The sequence below is a fragment of the Eriocheir sinensis genome, chromosome 11 (genome assembly GCF_024679095.1).
Source record: "Eriocheir sinensis breed Jianghai 21 chromosome 11, ASM2467909v1, whole genome shotgun sequence".
Lineage (NCBI taxonomy): Eukaryota > Metazoa > Arthropoda > Malacostraca > Decapoda > Varunidae > Eriocheir > Eriocheir sinensis.
This window is the reverse complement of record NC_066519.1, coordinates 12,304,691-12,325,883: the sequence shown is the minus strand read 5'-3', so window position 1 is coordinate 12,325,883 and position 21,193 is coordinate 12,304,691. Positions and strand designations below refer to the sequence as shown.

The following is a 21,193-nucleotide window of genomic DNA, read 5'->3' as shown; positions in this document are numbered from 1 at the left end:
AGGAAAGGGGGAAGCACTCTATTACATATTATATACTCTCACAGGGCTCTCAAGAAAATACACCTTTATGAAAATCTAATAATGACTGCACAATATATAGAGTAAGGGAGCTCAGAAGATTGTACTGAGAGCTTAAGGAAAGGGGGAAGCACTCTATTACATATTATATACTCTCACAGGGCTCTCAAGAAAATACCCCCTCATGGTTATCGAATAATGACTGCACAATATATAGAGTGAGAGCTAGAAACACACTTAACTCATGCCGAAGGACCAGAAGAGTGAGACGTTATGTAACTACTTCCAAGCCTCTACGAACATTCTCTCTTAAGCGTCTGTCTATCTAAGTCACATGCGGCAAGGCTCGTCGGTGCAGGCTTGACCGAGTGTGTCCGTGGCGTGGTAAAGCCTCATTCTAGTGTGTCTTTAGTGTTGGAAGGATGAGTTTTTGGGGCTATGAAGCTTATGGCTAAAGGTACGCTGGGCTGGGTAGAAAAGCTTGTAGGTAGAGTAACTAATGGTAGAAATAATAATATGTAATGATGATGATGATGATAATAATAATAATAATAATAATAATAAAGTTAGTAGTAGTAGTAGTAGTATATAGCAGTTAGGTCATCAAAGCAGTAATAATAATAATGATAATAGTAATAATAACAATAATAGTAATCCTGTTCATGAATGGGGAAACAAAATGCTTAATATTATAGATAAATGTTTTCCTTATAAATAAAATAAATTAAAAAAACATTATTCCAACATTAATAGACTACAATAATCCCTTCTCTCTCTCTCTCTCTCTCTCTCTCTCTCTCTCTTATACACACACACTCACTCTGATACTCACTCTTACACACACACACATACACACACACACTCCCTCTCTCTCGTTCTCACTCTTACACACACACACACATACACACACACTCTCCCTCTCTCTCCTTCTCTCTCACACACACACACACACACACACACACACACACACACATAACTAGACACCTTAGAATGAGAGTTTACAGACCAGACAGAACAGGAAAACCACAACACAACACGACACAGGTGGAATCAATCAGTCAGGTGGGGTTAGGTCAGGCATCTTGTACAACACCAATGGGGGAGGGAAGGTGAGGTGCAGGGGCAGAACTAGACGGAGATTATAATTACCGAGAGCTTTTCCGTTAGTGAGAGCAGAGATCGGACAGCATGAGGAGCTTAGGGAGAAAGGAAGCAAGAGAGGAAAGAGAAGGTTAAGTGTGGAAGGAAGAGGAAAAACAGTGGAATGAGGGATAGGTTGAGGATGAGAAGTGGAGGAAAGGGAAGGGAGGGAAGGAAGGAAAGAAAGGATGGAAGAGGAGAGAGAGGGAGGAAAGAAGGAAGGGAGGGAGAGAAAGGATGGAAGGGAAGGAGAGAGAGGGAGGAAAGAGGGAAGGAAGGAGAGAAAGGGAGGAAGGAAGAGAGGGAAGGAAGGAAAGGTATGGAAGGAAAGGGAGGGAGGAAAGAAGGAAGGAAGGAAGGAAGAGAGAGGGAAGAAGAGGTGGGTATGTCTATATATGAATGTGTTGTTTAAAGCCCAACACACACACACATATATAAACAGAGGAGGTATTGTATGTAGGGAAGGGCCGAGTTATATGTGTGTGTATGTGTGTGTGTGTGTTAGTCGTGATGGTCAGCCTCCTGTAGGGACAAAAAAAGAGAAATGGAGTTTTTATATGATGGTGTGGTGATATTTGTTTAATTGATCTATCTCTTCCTTTTTTTATTTCACTCCTCTTCGCTTCCTCTCTCTCTCCTTCCTTTATTTCTCAGCTCCTCTCCGAGCCTCCCTTCTCCTCCCTTTCCGATCGTTCCGTCACTCTATCACCAGCTGGAAAAGTCACCTCCCTGTTGTCATGTAACCAGAACACATATATGAGAGATGAAAAAAAGTCCCTATGCGTAAATCTATAAAAAAAAAATTAACTTGAAAATATGAAAAAAAAATCAATTACCCACAAGACATAGAAGTCCCTAAGCGTATACATAAAAAAAAAATCTAATTAACTCGAAAATATGAAGAAAAAAATCAATTACCCACAAGACAAAAAAATCCCAATGTGTAACTAAAAAAAAAAATTAACTCGAAAATGGAAAAAAAATCAATTACCCACAAGACAAAAAATCCCCAATGCATAAAACTACAATAAAACAACTTGAAAATATCAGGATAAAAAAGAAAATCAATTACCCACAAGATTTAGTAAGAGTATAAGATGAACATTTATAACATGGCGCACAAGCAAATATCTTTTTAGTTGGCAGCTCTACAAAGGTCGAGTTTAAACTAGCTATAACTACATTGATTTAACATACAGCCAAGGGAAAGACAGGGTAAGGTCAGGCATCCATTGGTACAGTAGATCGCTTTAGCCCGGTAGATGCGGGGACCATGTTTCTTAAAGGTCCCTCTAAGCGAGAAAAATGAGAAAAAAATCATCACTCACACATACCATTTCATAATATATATCAACGTATTTGTGATCAGTTTATGCATCATCTATTTTTTGGGGGTCTTTATCATGGCACAAATTTGGCCCGTCGCTGGTACACGGTAAAGCCACAAATTTGGCCCGTCGTTGATACACGGTAAAGCCACAAATTTGGCCCGTCGCTGGTACACGGTAAAGACACAAATTTGGCCCGTCGCTGGTACACGGTAAAGCCACAAATTTGGCCCGTCACTGCTAACGGGTTAACGAATCAATTGGGGGATAAGGAGGTCCAATCATTTCCGGTTATATTCGATGCATTAGATGAAAGGCGAGGCACGGAAGTACAAGACTGGAAGTGATTACAGTCGGGCGGACACCAGACACACACTGCCCAGTATGTTTTGTTTAAGCTGCTACCGATCAACGTGTGTACATGAACTGAGCCCCGCACTAACCGAACTTGTTTAGCAAATCCCAGCATTTTTATTTATTTATTTATTTTTTACGGGTTTGCCTATATCGCCGGTAGGCTTTCTTCAGGGGCCTGGTGGTCAGCCCAAGCCCGTCATGGCACAGGCAATTTTTAGACTGGCCCAAAAAAGTTACTTAAACCCAAAATCATTTATATAGAGGTTTGTAAAAGTGAGGGTTTATCGTTTATGATTTGTGACCATTTCCACATCCATCATTATAAACTCTTCCTTCCTCGGCCCTTCCCTGTGAGACCATTTCCAACTGTACTAGTGTGCCATATGCTTGATTTCACACAATATATATGGATGCAGAAATGACCACAAATCTTGAACCATTGGATGCTTGACCTAATCCTAATCCTCTTCCCTGAGTCCATCTGGGAAGTGCTTGCAATAACGTTCTACCCGTCATAGCCAATCAGGTGGTCCACTGTCCCGTCTGGCACCTGTGATTGGCTGGGTGAATCAACATATACTGAAGCGTTTCCCAAATGAACCAGTGGATACCTGGCCTAATCCTCTTCCCTGAGTTCAGCTGGAAGTGCTTGCAATAACGTTCTACCCGTCATAGCCAATCAGGTGGTCCACTGTCCCTTCTGGCACCTGTGATTGTCTGGGTGATTCAACATATACTGAAGCATTTCCCATATGAACCTGTGCATGCCCATCCTAATCCTCTTCCCCGAGTCCACCTGGGAAGTGCTTGCAATAACGTTCTACCCGTCATAGCCAATCAGGTGGTCCACTGTCCCTTCTGGCACCTGTGATTGGCTGGGTGATTCAACATACACTGAAGCATTTCCCATATGAATACAGGACTAGGGGGAGGCAGGAAGGGCACTACAGAGCATAGGAACAATATGGAGAACAATTATCATACAGTAGGAGAAGGAAGGTCAAAAGTGAGACTAGGCAAGTGGAGAAAACCAAGGTATAGAATGAGGAAGGAAGGAGTAACATAGAAGGAAAAATGATGAGTGAAGAACACTAGTCATGGGAGTTTGGAAAGGAGGACAGAGAAAGAAAAGAAATACAATGAAAGCCTGTCTACAAAGAAGGCTACGGGATATCTAAACACCGAGATATATGGCCACAGGAGGGAGACTTAGATATGAGAAGATCGTAGAAGGTAAAACATAACAGATAATAAGGAAAAGTAATGTAACAAAAGAAGGAAAAGGAGAGAAGAACAGAAGGAAAACGTCATAAGAAAAGGAACGTACATAATTAAAATGTCTAGCTATGAAGGAGACAAGAAAACAAGGAAAAGGAAATCAAGAAAGGAAGAAAAAGAGACAATAATACTCCAGCAAAGGAAAACTACATACTAATCAAAGGCCAAAATCTATATAGAGGCGAGGGTGAGGGGGTCAAGATACCATCACAGGCTCCCCAAACAGGATGGCCGAGACCTTGACGCAGCGCCCAAGATGAGACTCAAGAAGCGCTGTGAGGACCTCCTGTGGCTCCTCCTCCTCCTCCTCCTCCTCTTCCTCCTCCACCTCCTCCTCACTTCCCTGCGGCTGGGAGTGCATAGGAGGGGTGAGGAAGGAGGGAACGGAAGGGGAAAATGGAGGCGATGGTGAATGCTTACTCCTATGTCAATGGTTAGGTTACTGGCAGTCTCTACTTCTACTTCTACTCTCTCCTACTTTCTACTCTATTTCTACTCATATGTATTCACTCACTCTTACACTTATTCCTGTATTAGTAAATATTTTAAGGTTTACAATTTATATTTGGTAAGGCTTTGGTAGAGGTTGTGTTAGTGTTACCATGGTCAAATTCCCTTATAAAGACAAGTTCATTTTCTCAAGACAATTCAGGGCTTACTAACACATATTTGGTAAGGCTTTGGTAGAGGTTGTGTTAGTGTTACCATGGTCAAATTCCCTTATAAAGACAAGTTCATTTTCTCAGACAGTTCAGGGCTTACTAACACATATTTGGTAAGGCTTTGATAGAGGTTGTGTTAGTGTTACCATGGTCAAATTCCCTTATAAAGACAAGTTCATTTTCTCAGACAGTTCAGGGCTTACTAACACATATTTGGTAAGGCTTTGGTAGAGGTTGTGTTAGTGTTACCATGGTCAAATTCCCTCTTATATTCAGGTCCACATTCTCAAACAGTTTGGGGCTTTCGAACACATATTTGGTAAGGCTTTTGTAGAGGTTGTGTTACTATAATCAGTGACGAAGAGATACAAAATAAGTTAAAAGACCAACAATACATGCCTCACTTAAGCCCTCTACTAAAACCCAGACTAATTCACAGCCCACCACAGCCCTTCAGAAGCCCACCACAGCCCCACAGTCTTCCCTCCCCCAAGTCCCTTTCCCCCAAGGTACCGATATCCTGGGGCTGTCCTGCAACATGGCCAGATGGAGGAGGCGGCGTACATGGGCACTGAGGAGACCCGCCAGCTGCTCCCGGGGACTGGTGAGTGACTGCTGCATGCAAAGACCAGGCCGGGAGGAAGGGTTAGTGAAGGGGAGGAGGAGGAAGGGACGAGTGGAGAGAGGGAGAGGATGGTAAGGGAAGGAAGAAGAGAGGAAGGGATGAGTGGATAGGGAGAGGATGGTAAGGGAAGGAAGAAGAGAGGAAGGGAAGCGGATGAGAAAGGATGAAAGACAAATAGATAGGGAAGAAGAGAAAGAGAAGAACAATGGAAAACAAAAGGAGAGGAAGAAAAGTAGAAAAATGGAGGGGAGAAGGAAAGATGAGAGGCAGGGAAGGGATGGAAAAAGTGAGGAAGGATGACGAAAAAGAGAATGAGGAAAACAAGAGGAAAAAAAAAGGAGGAAGAGAATGAAAAGAGGAAGAAAGACAAGAGAACAAAGAGGAAAATGTAGGTGAAAACAAGAGGGAATGTTAGTAAATTAAGGAAAAGGAGGTTAGTGATGAATAGGATAGAAAATATTAAAAGGAAAATACTACTATAGGCCTACACAAAAATACAGTTTATGGGTTAGTATACATATAGGTTATTAAGTGTGATTTCTAATGCTACTGATGTTGTTGTTGTGTATACTTAGACGAACACACAAACACAAACACACACACACACGAACAAAATACGAAATTCCCACATAGAAAAAATTATACAAATACGAATTAGGTAAATAAAAAATAAATAAATAAACCGTGACAAACAAAACAAAACAACAAACAAACACACACATAAAAAAATCATCCCAGCACCTCTCTCTCTCTCTCTCTCTCTCTCTCTCTCTCTCTCTCTCTCTCACACACACCCTCCCTCCCTCCCATCACCTACCTCCCTATCCTTCCGTATCCTCCTCCTTGGCGTCACCTCCTCCTCTTCCTTCACCTCCTCCTCCTCCTCCTCCTCTTCCTCTTCCTTCGCACTAAGATGTCTGGAGGAGGAGGAGGGTGAGGCGCTTTCTTCCCCCTTCCCCTCCTCCTCCTCCTGGGTGTCGAGGGTGACCGTGCGTTGCCGGGCCAGGGGGGAGGCGTGGGTGCTCTCCAGGCTGCTGTCCGTTTCACGCTGGAAGATCAACTCGGCCAGCACCCTCTCGTCCTCCTCCTGATTGGTGGAGATTTCGGCCAATGAGGAGAAGGGACGGTGAGTGTGAGGAGAAGGGATGGTGAGTGTACTAATATGTGTAGGAGAGAATGCAGAGTAGAGAATGGGATGGTGCAGAATAGGGAGAAGGGAGGGTCAGTAGAGTATATAGTGACAATACAAGATAATCAACACCCTGGGAGTCATGTTAATTGGATATTCGGTGATACGTATAAAATGGTGAGAAATATAGGATTAGCATTCCACTACATGGATAAGGATGTGATGAAGTTAATAACCACTATGATTAGACCAAAACTGGAATATGCAGAGGCAGTGGTCTCCCCATAAGAAGAAACTTATAAAATGCTAGAAGGGGAGGGATTGACATAAGAAGAAAGATTAAAGGAAATTTTTCTACCAACACTGGAACAAAGAAGAGAAAGGGGAGACGTAATACAAATATATAAATTATCGAGCAAAACGGAAGAAGTAGATAATGAGGCGTTACTACTAAGAGAAGGAATAAATACCAGGAACACAAGAGGATACAGTAAAAAGTAGAGGAAGGGAAGATGCTTGAGAGACAAAGAAATACAGCTTCCCGCAAAGAAATGTAGAGGTTTGGAACAGACTAAGTGAGGATGTAGTATCGGCAAAGAGTGTGCAAAACTTTAAGGATAAGTTGGATAAATACAGATACAGAGACAGGACCACACGAGCGTAAGTCCAGGCCCTGTAAAGCTACAACTAGGTAAATACACACACACACACACACACACACACACACTCACCGCAGAGGACAGGGCCGAGCTAACTTTTCGTCTCGGAGTCTGCTGCGGCGTCTGTCTTGCACTCACGCCACCACCAGCAGACCCCTCACTAGACCCCTTCCTCCTGGGGCTGGGCTGAGGGACCTTAGACGGCGAACGGGGCGAGGCAGCGACCTTATGTGGGGAAGACCTGGGGGCTGAGGAGGGAGTTGACGACCTCGAGGAAGACCTTGGAGTTGGGGTTTTGATCGGGCTTCCTGGCTTGACCTGCGACCCGTTGACCTGGTTTTTGAGTTTCGGCGACCCTGCGTTGACCCCTGTTCTGTGTTGTGGTGAACCCATGACCCCGTTTTGCTGCCTGGGTGACCTCGTGACCCCGTTTCTGTGCTGGGGTGAGGTCAGGCTTCCTCTGTGCTGTGGGGATGAAGATGTTGACCCAAGCCTTCCCGGGAGCTTACTCGGGGAAGCTGTCGGTGTCGGGGTCTTTGAGGACAGGGACGAGGATGATGTGGGTTGTCTACTCTGCCCTGATCCACTTCTTCCACTTCCAATCTGCTTTCTGGGGGAGGTGGAGGAGACGGAAGAGGTGCGAGTGGAGGTGGATTTAGCAGGCTGGGGTTTCCTTGTGGGCTGTTGGGAAGGGGTGCGCTGCCTGTATGGACTCGGAGGGACTTCCCGGGGCTCGCTGGACGCCTTGGAAGTGCGGGTCGGTCTGGTGCCTGGGGCGGGCGGTCTGGCACTGGCGGGGCGCGGCCGGCGGCTTGGTGGGGTCTGGGCGTCACTGCTTGAACCTGACCGAGAGGCTGCGGAAGGAAATGATGCCAGTTGGAAGTGTGGTAAACATTGTAACAGGATGGATGAGAGAAATGGATGAATAATATAAAGTTGAAAGTTGGAAAGGTAATGTTCAATAAAGCACAGTTGAAGATGAGTTATTAAGGCAGAAAAAAAAAGTGAAATGCAAATAGTAAATAATATAACATTACTAACCTAACCAAAATCCACCAAGAAAAGTAATCGTACAGCAAAACTACACTAACACCAACGAAACTTATATTAAAAGAGAATAAGAAGTGTAAGAGAAGAGAATTAAGTTATAAGGTCAATAAGAAAAAATAAAAACAACACAGCCACATCCCAAGCCACACTCACCAGTAGTCGCAGTTCCAGGCCGGTGGTGGTGCGCAGGGCGGTGGTGAGCAGAGCCGGTTGTGGTGGTGGTGGTGGTGGTGCGTTCGCCGCCACCACCACCACGCCTCGGCCTCTGCTGTTGTAGGCCTGAAACCTCCTGCTGTAGAGACTGAACCTCCTGCCGTAGACCGTCCAACTCGGAGCTACGGGGAAGAGGGAGAGAGAAAGATTAATATTGACTGACAGAAAAAGCAAGATAAAAATAATAAGCAAATGAGAGCGTAAGTATAGGAAAGAGTGAGAGGGAGGAGAGAGATTAGCTTTAGGAAGACAGAGAGATGGAGAGAGCAAGAACAGTATTAAAAGTGAGAGAAAGTGAGATAACTCTTAACTTGGGAAGACAGAGAGACGGAGAGAGCAAGAACAGTATTAAAAGTGAGAGAAAGTGAGATAGCTCTTAACTTGGGAAGACAGAGAGACGGAGAGAGCAAGAACAGTATTAAAAGTGAGAGAAAGTGAGATAGCTCTTAACTTGGAAAGAGAGAGACGGAGAGAGCAAGAACAGTATTAAAAGTGAGAGAAAGTGAGATAGCTCTTAACTTGGGAAGACAGAGAGACAGAGAGCAAGAAAAGAATGATAAAAGTGAGAGAGAAAGTGAGATAGCTCTTAACTTGGGAAGACAGAGAGACAGAGAGCAAGAAAAGAATGATAAAAGTGAGAGAGAAAGTGAGATAGCTCTTAACTTGGGAAGACAGAGACACAGAGAGCAAGAAAAGAATGATAAAAGTGAGAGAGAAAGTGAGATAGCTCTTAACTTGGGAAGACAGAGAGACAGAGAGCAAGAAAAGAATGATAAAAGTGAGAGAGAAAGTGAGATAGCTCTTAACTTGGGAAGACAGAGAGACAGAGAGCAAGAAAAGTATCATAAAAGTGAGAGAGAAAGTGAGATAGCTCTTAACTTGGGAAGACAGAGAGACAGAGAGAGGAAGAAAAGAATATCAAAAGTGAGAGAAAGTGAGATAGCTCTTAACTTGGGAAGAGAGAGACAGAACACAGGAAAAAAATAATGAGTGAGAGGGAGAGATAAAGTCAGAAAGGTTAGTGAAGGGAAACAGACAAAGCAAAAAAATAAAAAAAGAATAGGCCCAAGATACTAGTGGCTAGCTATGAGGCGAGAGACATTACAGAGACACAAAGAGAAAGAGAAACACCACCTTACAGCCACACCCACGTCCTAATAGGCATGGCTGTGGTACTAACTGTGGTGGTGGTGGTGGTGGAGGCAGAGATGGAGGTGAGGGAGGGAGGGAGGGAGGGACATGCACGAGACGAAAGCACAAGTCTCGGAAAGTTAAAAAAGTCATCGTGATTTGAGTTCGTCGCTATGCCCTTAAAAAAACAAGAAAGGTTGGAAAGTTTCGTTTAGTCGGCGCAACATCTGTGGTCACATGCCGGAGAGAGACAGAAGGGAAAGGAATTATAGGAGAAGGGAACAGATACCAGACGGGACACAACCCCCGATTAATACCTGGTGCCCGTTCACTGCTGGGTGGACAAGGGCGTAGGAAATCGGAAAAGCCGCCCAAATTTTTCCACTCCACCCAGGAATCAAACCCAGGCTCACTTGGTTCAAAAAATAAATAAATGAATAAAAAATAAAGGACATTAGCAAACCAACCAACTCAAAAAACACAATAACTTTTTTAAACTTTCCAAAAATAGCAAAAAGTTATAGCAGTAGCAGCAGTAGTAGTAGTAGCAGTAGTAGTAGGAAGGCCGAACAACCTGACTAGTGAGAGGTGACGGTGGTGTAGCTCGGAGAGGAGGGACGACTGTAGCCTCGTCTCCTCACTAGCCCATGACAGCATTGAGGGAGAAACACAGGGTAGTCTCCTTGCCTCCCTGCTCTCGGTAGTAAGCACTGACCCTTGTTCTCAAATGCTTTCGGCTCTCCCGGTAAACGTTTCCCAAAGATCACAGAGGAAGTTGATTGTTTCTCCCTACCAGTATATGTTTCCCAAAGGTCACAGAGGAAGTTGATTGTTTCTCTCTACCAGTATGTTTCCCAAAGGTCACAGAGGAGGTTGATTGTTTCTCTCTACCAGTATAGGTTTCCCAAAGGTCACAGAGGAAGTTGATTGTTTCTCTCTACCAGTATGTTTCCCAAAGGTCACAGAGGAAGTTGATTGTTTCTCTCTACCAGTATAGGTTTCCCAAAGGTCACAGAGGAAGTTGATTGTTTCTCTCTACCAGTATGTTTCCCAAAGGTCACAGAGGAAGTTGATTGTTTCTCTCTACCAGTATGTTCCCCAAAGGTCACAGAGGAAGTTGACTGTTTCTCTCTACCAGTATATGTTTCCCAAAGGTCACAGAGGAAGTTGATTGTTTCTCTCTACCAGTATATGTTTCCCAAAGGTCACAGAGGAAGTTGATTGTTTCTCTCTACCAGTATGTTTCCCAAAGGTCACAGAGGAAGTTGACTGTTTCTCTCTACCAGTATATGTTTCCCAAAGGTCACAGAGGAAGTTGATTGTTTCTCTCTACCAGTATATGTTTCCCAAAGGTCACAGAGGAAGTTGATTGTTTCTCTCTACCAGTATGTTTCCCAAAGGTCACAGAGGAAGTTGACTGTTTCTCTCTACCAGTATATGTTTCCCAAAGGTCACAGAGGAAGTTGACTGTTTCTCTCTACCAGTATGCTTCCCAAAGGTCACAGAGGAAGTTGATTGTTTCTCCCTACCAGTATATGTTTCCCAAAGGTCACAGAGGAAGTTGACTGTTTCTCTCTACCAGTATGTTTCCCAAAGGTCACAGAGGAAGTTGATTGTTTCTCTCTACCAGTATATGTTTCCCAAAGGTCACAGAGGAAGTTGATTGTTTCTCTCTACCAGTATATGTTCCCCAAAGGTCATAGAGGAAGTTGATTGTTTCTCTCTACCAGTATGTGTTTCCCAAAGGTCACAGAGGAAGTTGACTGTTTCTCTCTACCAGTATGTTTCCCAAAGGTCACAGAGGAAGTTGATTGTTTCTCTCTACCAGTATGTTCCCCAAAGGTCACAGAGGAAGTTGATTGTTTCTCTCTACCAGTATATGTTTCCCAAAGGTCACAGAGGAAGTTGATTGTTTCTCTCTACCAGTATGTGTTCCCCAAAGGTCACAGAGGAAGTTGATTGTTTCTCTCTACCAGTATGTGTTCCCCAAAGGTCACAGAGGAAGTTGACTGTTTCTCTCTACCAGTATGTGTTCCCCAAAGGTCACAGAGGAAGTTGACTGTTTCTCTCTACCAGTATGTGTTCCCCAAAGGTCACAGAGGAAGTTGATTGTTTCTCTCTACCAGTATATGTTTCCTGAAGGTCACAGAGGAAGTTGACTGTTTCTCTCTACCAGTATGTTCCCCAAAGGTCACAGAGGAAGTTGACTGTTTCTCTCTACCAGTATGTGTTCCCCAAAGGTCACAGAGGAAGTTGACTGTTTCTCTCTACCAGTATGTGTTCCCCAAAGGTCACAGAGGAAGTTGACTGTTTCTCTCTACCAGTATGTGTTCCCCAAAGGTCACAGAGGAAGTTGACTGTTTCTCTCTACCAGTATATGTTTCCCAAAGGTCACAGAGGAAGTTGACTGTTTCTCTCTACCAGTATATGTTTCCCAAAGGTCACAGAGGAAGTTGACTGTTTCTCTCTACCAGTATATGTTTCCCAAAGGTCACAGAGGAAGTTGACTGTTTCTCTCTACCAGTATATGTTTCCCAAAGGTCACAGAGGAAGTTGACTGTTTCTCTCTACCAGTATATGTTTCCCAAAGGTCACAGAGGAAGTTGACTGTTTCTCTCTACCAGTATATGTTCCCCAAAGGTCACAGAGGAAGTTGACTGTTTCTCTCTACCAGTATGTGTTCCCCAAAGGTCACAGAGGAAGTTGACTGTTTCTCTCTACCAGTATATGTTCCCCAAAGGTCACAGAGGAAGTTGACTGTTTCTCTCTACCAGTATGTTCCCCAAAGGTCATAGAGGAAGTTGATTGTTTCTCTCTACCAGTATATGTTTCCCAAAGGTCACAGAGGAAGTTGACTGTTTCTCTCTACCAGTATGTTCCCCAAAGGTCACAGAGGAAGTTGACTGTTTCTCTCTACCAGTATATGTTTCCCAAAGGTCACAGAGGAAGTTGACTGTTTCTCTCTACCAGTATATGTTTCCCAAAGGTCACAGAGGAAGTTGATTGTTTCTCTCTACCAGTACATGTTTCCCAAAGGTCACAGAGGAAGTTGATTGTTTCTCTCTACCAGTATATGTTTCCCAAAGATCACAGAGGAAGTTGATTGTTTTTCTAAGTGGCAATTGTACTGACTAACTTTGTAACCTTTCTGGGTGTGGACGAGAGGGAAAAGTTGGAAAGTTTGGTTTAGTCGGCGCAACATCTGTGGTCATATGCCGGAGAGAGACAGGAGGGGGAAGGACGAGAGGGTCACTTCCTTGTTCTTGGTATGGTGTGGATAAGGTTGTCACTCTCCTAATATCATATACCGAAGTAGGATCTCAGGGTGTCTCTTTTCCCTATGAAGTAAATGTGCCAACAGAGAGGTCCTTGTGTTGTTACTATGTGCTGTGTGACTAATGAAGTGGCTACTCTCATATCAATGTTGCTACACTAGGGATTCACATGCCTGGTATCTATCATCTTGAAGAACGTAAACATACAGAATCATTAGGGTGAAGATTATACGTACATTTCCTACTAAACATATTACAGTAAGACATTCCATCTATCTATGTTTCTATATCTCTATTGCCTCCTGTTTTTCCCTTTGAGGAGGTGGATAAGGGAGATAAAAAAGCCTTCAGTCCTCCCTGTTCATGCACGCCCTCTTGGCAATATCCGCAAACACTCCAACACCAACACTTCAATCACTCAAGAAAGACCAGCAATGCAACACTAACTCAAGAAAAACTAACATCACACCAACACTTCAAACACACATAGAGAAAACCAGCAACACCCAGCAATACAACACTAACTCAAGAAAAACTAACATCACACCAACACTTCAGACACACTCAGAGAAAACCAGCAACACCCAGCAATACAACACTAACTCAAAAACTAACATCACACCAACACTTCAGACACACTCAGAGAAAACCAGCAACACCCAGCAATACAACACTAACTCAAGAAAAACTAACATCACACCAACACTTCACACACACTCAGAGAAAACCAGCAACACCCAGCAATACAACACTAACTCAAGAAAAACTAACATCACACCAACACTTCACACACACTCAGAGAAAATCAGAAACACAACACAACTCAAGACCAACCAAGCCACGCAACACACTCTTTCTTTTCCACACTCTCCCACCTCTCTCCCTCCTTGAATTACACACAAAAGTCCACCATTAATATTCACACCAAAGGTTTTATAAATGTCCTGACCGTAGAGAAAGGTGTGTGAGTATTTATATGGGCAAGAGACACTGAAAATATACTTCCATAAATGTGGTATTAGAGGTAGAATCAATGCTGAGGATAAAGAGGAAGACAACAGATATACAACATTTGCTACTATGAAGATATCCACAGATACACTTCCATACTAAAGGGGGAGAGAGGTGTTTCTGAAGCTAAGTGAGGCAACACCAACGCAACACTCTCAGAAGGACCACCAACACAACACACACTCAAGGAAAACAAGAAATACATCGCGACACAAAAGGACGAACAAGCCATCCAACACTCACTCTTTCTTTTGCGCCGTCTCCTTGTAAAAGATGCGGTCGTCCTTGAGGGTGTTGACCAGCTCCTGCAGACTCGTTCGCTCCCTGTTCCACTCCTCCTCGCGGCCCTGGAGCTCTGCCACTCGCGCCTGTGTGTGTGTGTGTGTGTGGGTGGGGGGGTGGGTGAGATTAACATGCATAATACGTACACAAACATACAGGTAAAATACAGATGTGACCATGTGTGTGTGCGTGTGTGTACTGACAAAGGAAGACTGTTTTTTCCGGAGTTTACCACCAGTGAAAGGGATGAAAGAATGAAGATGCTGGTGAACTCTTGCATAACAGATTTGGATAGTATAAGAATGAGCTAGAGTAGAAAGTTGGAGTCATGTGCAGTGAGACATATACACACACACACACGAGTAATACGCACATGCATTTCTATACACTAAAGCGCACACACACACACACACACACACGCACCTAGTAGTAAAAAGGATGAAAGAATTTGATACTGGTGAACTCTTACATAAGAAATTTGGATAGCATAGGGATGAGCTAGAGTAGAAAGTCGTGTGCAGCAGGGCATGGACACACACACACGAGAAATACGTACATAAATTTTCACACACTAAAACACACACACACACACACACACACACACAGACCTGCAGAAGGGCCGAGCTTTCCTCCGAGTGCCGTCCCAGTGCCTCGGTCAGCTGTCTGTGTTGAGCCTCCCAGCGACCAACCTCAGCCTCCCTGCGCTCCACTTCCCTCATCAGCTCGGCGCGACTTAGACCCTCGTAGTTGCCTGGGGAAGGAGGTTAAGTTAGGGAAGGATTAGAAGGAGGTCTTAGATAATACAAGGGGAGTTAGTGAAGGATTGAGGAGGAAGTTTTAGATGATACAAGGAGTTAGGGAAGGATTAGGAAGAGGTCTTAGATGATACAAAGGGAGTTAGGGAAAGATTAGGGAGGTCTCAGATGGAAAAAGGGAGTTAGCTAATAAATAAGAAATCTGAATACATTGAAAAGTCTTAGATGATGCAAGGGAGTTAGGGAAAGATTAGGGAAGAAATTTTAGATGATTAAAGGGAGAGTTAACTAAGAAATAAGAAGTCTGAATACATTGAAAAAAGTCTTAGATGATACAAGGGAGTTAGGGAAGGATTAGGGAGGAAGTCTTAAGAGGAGAAAAAGGGGAGTTGGTAAATGAATCAGGAGGAATTTTGCATGCCTTAGAAAAATAATTAGTTGGGTGAAACATATGATTTTTCTAACTATATAAAAAAAACGATCATATCACTAGACCAACAGAAATTGAACTCCTTCCCTCATGCCTCCTTCCTCTCCCTCATCTCCCTCTTCACCTCAAAACTATATAATATCACCCACCCTGAAAATGACCCACTTCACATCTCTCTCTAATCTCCTCCTCCTCCTCCTCGTCCCCCTTAAAACCATATCATATCATACCCCCCCTTCACATCTCTCTCTCTCACATCTTTCCTCTCCTCCTCTTCATCCTCCTCTCCTTACCTTTCACCTCATCCGTCAGGCCCAGCACCCTCTCAAGATCAGCCACCAGCTTCTCCTTCTCCGATGTAAGCGCTGAGACCTGCTGTCCGAGCCTTGCGTTCTCCTCCTCAAGCTGCGATATAGCGTGACGGAGACTCGTGGTGGGAGACTCCTGGCCATCTCCACCCCCTCTCCTATCCTGTGGCCCCTCTCTCCCTCCCTCTCTCCCTCCCTCTCGGCCTCCCTCTCGATTTTCCCGCTTCCCTCTCATCGCGCTGGAGTGTGTTGTGGCCTGGTGGTTGTGTGGTGGTGTGGTGTTGAGCTGTGCCTGTTCCTGAAGGTGGTTGTGCAGTGGTGGTGGAGGTGGTGGTGGTGCGGATGGCTGGTGGTGGTGGTGGTGATGTTGTTGGCTTGGCGGAGGTGGTGGTGGTGGGAAGTACTGCTGTTGGTGTTGCTGTTGTTGCTGTACAATGTTGAGCTGGTTTCTGAGTCTCACCACCTGCGGAGAAACAAGGATTTTTAGACGGGAGGGAAGGAGAGAAGGCTGGATCATAAGTGGAGGAACATTAGAGAGAAACAGAGAGGAATAGTGGAGGAACATTAGAGAGAGACAGAGAGGAATAGTGGAGGAACATTAGTGAGAGACAGAGAGGAATAGTGGAGGAACATTGGAAAGAGACAGAGAGGAATGGTGGAGGAACATTAGAGAGAGACAGAGAGGAATAGTGGAGGAACATTAGAGGGAGACAGAGAGGAATAGTGGAGGAACATTAGAGAGAGACAGAGAGGAATAGTGGAGGAGCATTAGAGAGAGAGAGAGAGAGGAATAGTGGAGGAACATTAGAGAGAGACAGAGAGGAATAGTGGAGGAACATTAGAGACAGAGAGGAATAGTGGAGGAACATTAGAGAGAGACAGAGGAATAGTGGAGGAACATTAGAGAGAGACAGAGAGGAATAGTGGAGGAACATTAGAGACAGAGAGGAATAGTGGAGGAGCATTAGAGAGAGAGAGAGAGAGGAATAGTGGAGGAGCATTAGAGAGAGAGAGAGAGAGGAATAGTGGAGGAACATTAGAGGGAGACAGAGAGGAATAGTGGAGGAACATTAGAGACAGAGAGGAATAGTGGAGGAACATTAGAGAGAGAGAGAGAGGAATAGTGGAGGAACATTAGAGACAGAGAGGAATAGTGGAGGAACATTAGAGACAGAGAGGAATAGTGGAGGAACATTAGAGAGAGAGAGGAATAGTGGAGGAACATTAGAGAGAGACAGAGAGGAATAGTGGAGGAACATTAGAGAGAGACAGAGAGGAATAGTGGAGGAACATTAGAGAGAGACAGAGAGGAATAGTGGAGGAACATTAGAGAGAGAGAGGAATAGTGGAGGAACATTAGAGAGGGACAGAGAGGAATAGTGGAGGAACATTAGAGAGAGAGAGAGGAATAGTGGAGGAACATTAGAGAGAGAGGAATAGTGGAGGAACATTAGAGAGAGACAGAGAGGAATAGTGGAGGAACATTAGAGAGGGACAGAGAGGAATAGTGGAGGAACATTAGAGAGAGAGAGGAATAGTGGAGGAACATTAGTGAGAGACAGAGAGGAATAGTGGAGGAACATTAGAGAGGGACAGAGAGGAATAGTGGAGGAACATTAGAGAGAGAGAGGAATAGTGGAGGAACATTAGAGAGGGACAGAGAGGAATAGTGGAGGAACATTAGAGAGAGACAGAGAGGAATAGTGGAGGAACATTAGAGAGACAGAGAGGAATAGTGGAGGAACATTAGAGAGAGACAGAGAGGAATAGTGGAGGAACATTAGAGAGAGAGAGGAATAGTGGAGGAACATTAGAGAGAGACAGAGAGGAATAGTGGAGGAACATTAGAGAGAGACAGAGAGGAATAGTGGAGGAACATTAGAGAGGGACAGAGAGGAATAGTGGAGGAACATTAGAGAGAGAGAGGAATAGTGGAGGAACATTAGTGAGAGACAGAGAGGAATAGTGGAGGAACATTAGAGAGGGACAGAGAGGAATAGTGGAGGAACATTAGAGAGAGAGAGGAATAGTGGAGAAACATTAGAGAGACAGAGAGGAATAGTGGAGGAACATTAGAGAGAGAGAGGAATAGTGGAGGAACATTAGTGAGAGACAGAGAGGAATAGTGGAGGAACATTAGTGAGAGACAGAGAGGAATAGTGGAGGAACATTAGTGAGAGACAGAGAGGAATAGTGGAGGAACATTAGAGAGAGACAGAGAGGAATAGTGGAGGAACATTAGAGAGAGACAGAGAGGAATAGTGGAGGAACATTAGTGAGAGACAGAGAGGAATAGTGGAGGAACATTAGAGAGAGACAGAGAGGAATAGTGGAGGAACATTAGAGAGAGACAGAGAGGAATAGTGGAGGAACATTAGAGAGAGAGAGGAATAGTGGAGGAACATTAGAGAGAGACAGAGAGGAATAGTGGAGGAACATTAGAGAGAGACAGAGAGGAATAGTGGAGGAACATTAGTGAGAGACAGAGAGGAATAGTGGAGGAACATTAGAGAGAGACAGAGAGGAATAGTGGAGGAACATTAGAGAGAGACAGAGAGGAATAGTGGAGGAACATTAGAGAGAGACAGAGAGGAATAGTGGAGGAACATTAGAGAGAGACAGAGAGGAATAGTGGAGAGAAAGAGAGTTAGGAATATTGGAGACACAGAGAAAGGATTTTTATACTTAAGGGAATGAGAGAAGATGGATCATAAGTGGAGGAATATTGGAGAAAGAGAGAGAGAGGGAGAAATATTGGAGACAGAGAGAGAGAAAGAGAAAGGATTTTTATATGTAAGGGAAGGATTTTTGTATGTAAGGGAATGAGAGACGGACTGGATCATGAGTGGAGGAATATTGGGGAGAGAGAGAGGGAGGAATACTGGAGACTGAGAATATGAATAAAAAAGGGAAGGAGAAAAACAGTAGGAGAAATAGGAAACTACCAGCCTATACTCACCCATAAGAGGACAAAGGAAGGCTTGAATAAAAGAATAGACAGTGAATAAGAATACAAATAAAAAAAAGAGAAGGAGAATAACACTAAAAGGAAGCAAAAAGGAAGGAGCAGACAACCCGTACTCACCCATAGGAGGACACAGGAAGGCTTGCATAGAGGAGATAAATAAAAAATATCAACGAAAATCAACTCCACCCTCTGCTCTCACCTCCTGATAGTAAGTTTCCGCCTCGATCTTCATCTCATTGAGCGCCGTGGCCTTGGCGGAGGCTTGGAGGCGGGCCAGCTCTGCCTCCTTGGCCCTGAGCGTGGCCTCCAGGCGGGACACTCGTAGCTTGAGGCTGGCCACGAGGGACGCCCCCTTGTCCGTCAGCTTCCGGCGAGCCTCGTCATTCTGAGTGGCCGGTTTGGGGGGATAGGGTGGGGTGGGTGAGGTTAGGTTAGTGAGGGAGAGGTCCACAGCACAGAAAAGTATCACCGAGTTACGTAAAAAATAATAGGTTTGGGCATTGGTCAGCAACCTGTGGCTCTTTCAGCACACATGAGGCTCCTAAATCTTCAGAAAATATTAACCTCTTGAAAACGAGGGCATCATACACCATAACACTATTCAATGCAGCTTTAGATTATCATATTCACCTTTAGATAGCTCTTAAGAGATCAAAAAGGTATTTCCATTAAATTGTTTCATAGTTCAAAATCATTCTCTTAATTCTGAGATCACTAGTAGTTTTTTTGCCAGATCTTTACATTGAGAATATTTTTTACATGAATCATAAAAATGTGACTCTTCTAGCCATATGGGTTGCTGACCTCTGGGTTGGGGATATCTAAGACATAGTAAGGTTTTGGGTATAGCCACACCACACCACACCTTACCTTTTACCACACAACTCTATTCTTCCCTCTTCATAGACACAAAGAACAAACTAGCTAAAGAATAAAAAAAAACAAATAATGATAGATTGGAGTGGTGTGAGATCATACAATAAGGATTTTGGATAGCCACACCACAACACACCTTACCTTTTACAACACAACTCTTCCTTCCCCCTTCCTGGCCCCTAAAAACAAACAGGCTAAGGAACAAGAAAACTAACCACCCATCAATACCTTGGTTGGGTCCATCAGCTGCTGTATCTGTCTGTCTCTCCTCACTAAGTCTTCCTCGAGGCGACGGCTGCGTGTCCGAAGGGTCGAGTTCTCTTCCCGAAGGTGACCCAGCTCCTGACGTAGCTCCTGGATCTCCTGGTACTGCTCCTCCTGGGACTTGTACGTAGGCTTCCCCGAGCGCGAGGAGACACCAGGCCGCACGCAGTTGATCTCCGCCCTCGACACCAGCGGCCTGACCCCTCCCACATCAATATCTGGCCAGGGGTAGTGGTGGTCATACTTAGCAGTAGTATTAGTAAAGTTAGCAGTTCTATTAAAGGTGCAGGTGCAAAATAGCAAAATAATTAAGCTTGAAATAAGTGAATGTACAGTATTGCAATGTATCAGATGTGTGTGGTGCTAAGAAAGCCGTCTACGGTGTTTTTTGTTACTGCGGTTGGTGCAAAATTTATCACATACAAAAAATAAATGATGATAGAAAATGATGCGTGGAAATTCTAATACATACATGAAAAACAATAAATGGAAAATACAATCATCTCTTTTCATCAGTGTGTGAGGAAAACATTATATAAAGTCCACAACAATATATTAGTGCTACACTTTTTGTCTTTCCGCAATATATATAAAGTGCAATACAACATATATACAAGTGTTGGACAAAATATACCACACATAAAGCGACTACATCAATCCATACAGCAAGTGGAAAAGCATATAAACAAGTTCCCCCCCACTGAAAAAAAATCTACCATACCTCTTTTCCTGAAAATAAAACAAGCTGAAAAGAAAGGGAAGGAAGAAAGAAATTGTCAGGAAAAAAATGATTGAAACCACGTGCGCCTCTAACAAGTCTTAACTCTAATATAAATCAAAATAACCACCACACACTACCATGCATGTGAGAATATGATGGCAGAAGGAGCGCCAACCCACCATGCAACTAATTACAGAGGGATGGTAGTGAGGTAATTGTACCCTATTAAAATCTACCATCTATTATCACCTTGTAACGGTTCGACTCCTATCCATTTGCATCCTATCTCTTCAGTATAGTGAATGCATACTTTCTCGCTCACCCCATTAGCTAGTATCTCGTGCAAATTATTATGCTTCTATTACCAGATTACTCCATGGAAAGAGACAAAATAATACTCCCATATCTAACCAATTACCCATTCAAAGTATTCAGTTAGCTAAAATAAGCATGTCTCAGCTTTTTTTTTTTCTTTTTTACAGATAAAGAAACAGCTCAAGGGCAACAAAAACAGGTGTAAAAAAAAGCACGCTAATCGCTGTTCCTAAATTGCCCTATTAACCTATTAGTCCCATTAGATCATTGAAAAAACTTGCCTATTAACCCCATATATGACCTTGCATGATACCCACTTAAACCATTCAATTACCGATACAAAAATAAAAGATAGCAAATTGTAGATAAACTAAAACATCGGCCTCACTATTACTCTA

At 43.8% G+C, this 21,193-nt stretch overlaps 1 protein-coding gene and 1 long non-coding RNA gene across 16 annotated transcripts in view; one reads left to right on the top strand and one right to left on the bottom strand.

Moving 5' to 3' along the window:
- The window catches only part of LOC126996844 (serine/arginine repetitive matrix protein 1-like), a 30,308-nt gene that overhangs the window by 5,214 nt on the left and 3,901 nt on the right, over window positions 1–21,193 (bottom strand). For 10 of the 15 annotated variants that reach the window (XM_050857722.1, XM_050857718.1, XM_050857717.1 and 7 more), the window contains 9 exons: window positions 20,481–20,504; window positions 19,724–19,977; window positions 18,819–19,004; window positions 15,637–16,114; window positions 14,767–14,909; window positions 14,120–14,244; window positions 8,400–8,581; window positions 7,269–8,050; window positions 6,226–6,495 (listed from right to left, as the gene is read on the bottom strand). In XM_050857722.1, the coding sequence (XP_050713679.1) occupies window positions 6,226–6,495; window positions 7,269–8,050; window positions 8,400–8,581; window positions 14,120–14,244; window positions 14,767–14,909; window positions 15,637–16,114; window positions 18,819–19,004; window positions 19,724–19,977; window positions 20,481–20,504 (2,444 nt within the window). Of the gene's footprint in view, window positions 1–5,048; window positions 5,399–6,225; window positions 6,496–7,268; window positions 8,051–8,399; window positions 8,582–14,119; window positions 14,245–14,766; window positions 14,910–15,636; window positions 16,115–18,818; window positions 19,005–19,723; window positions 19,978–20,480; window positions 20,505–21,193 lie in introns of those variants that run through there. The other 5 variants (XM_050857728.1, XM_050857727.1, XM_050857731.1 and 2 more) reach the window with 3 other exon arrangements.
- On the top strand, window positions 10,494–10,841 carry LOC126996849 (uncharacterized). Its single transcript, XR_007751641.1, has 3 exons — window positions 10,494–10,548; window positions 10,599–10,646; window positions 10,795–10,841. It is a non-coding gene; the product is annotated as an uncharacterized LOC126996849 (long non-coding RNA).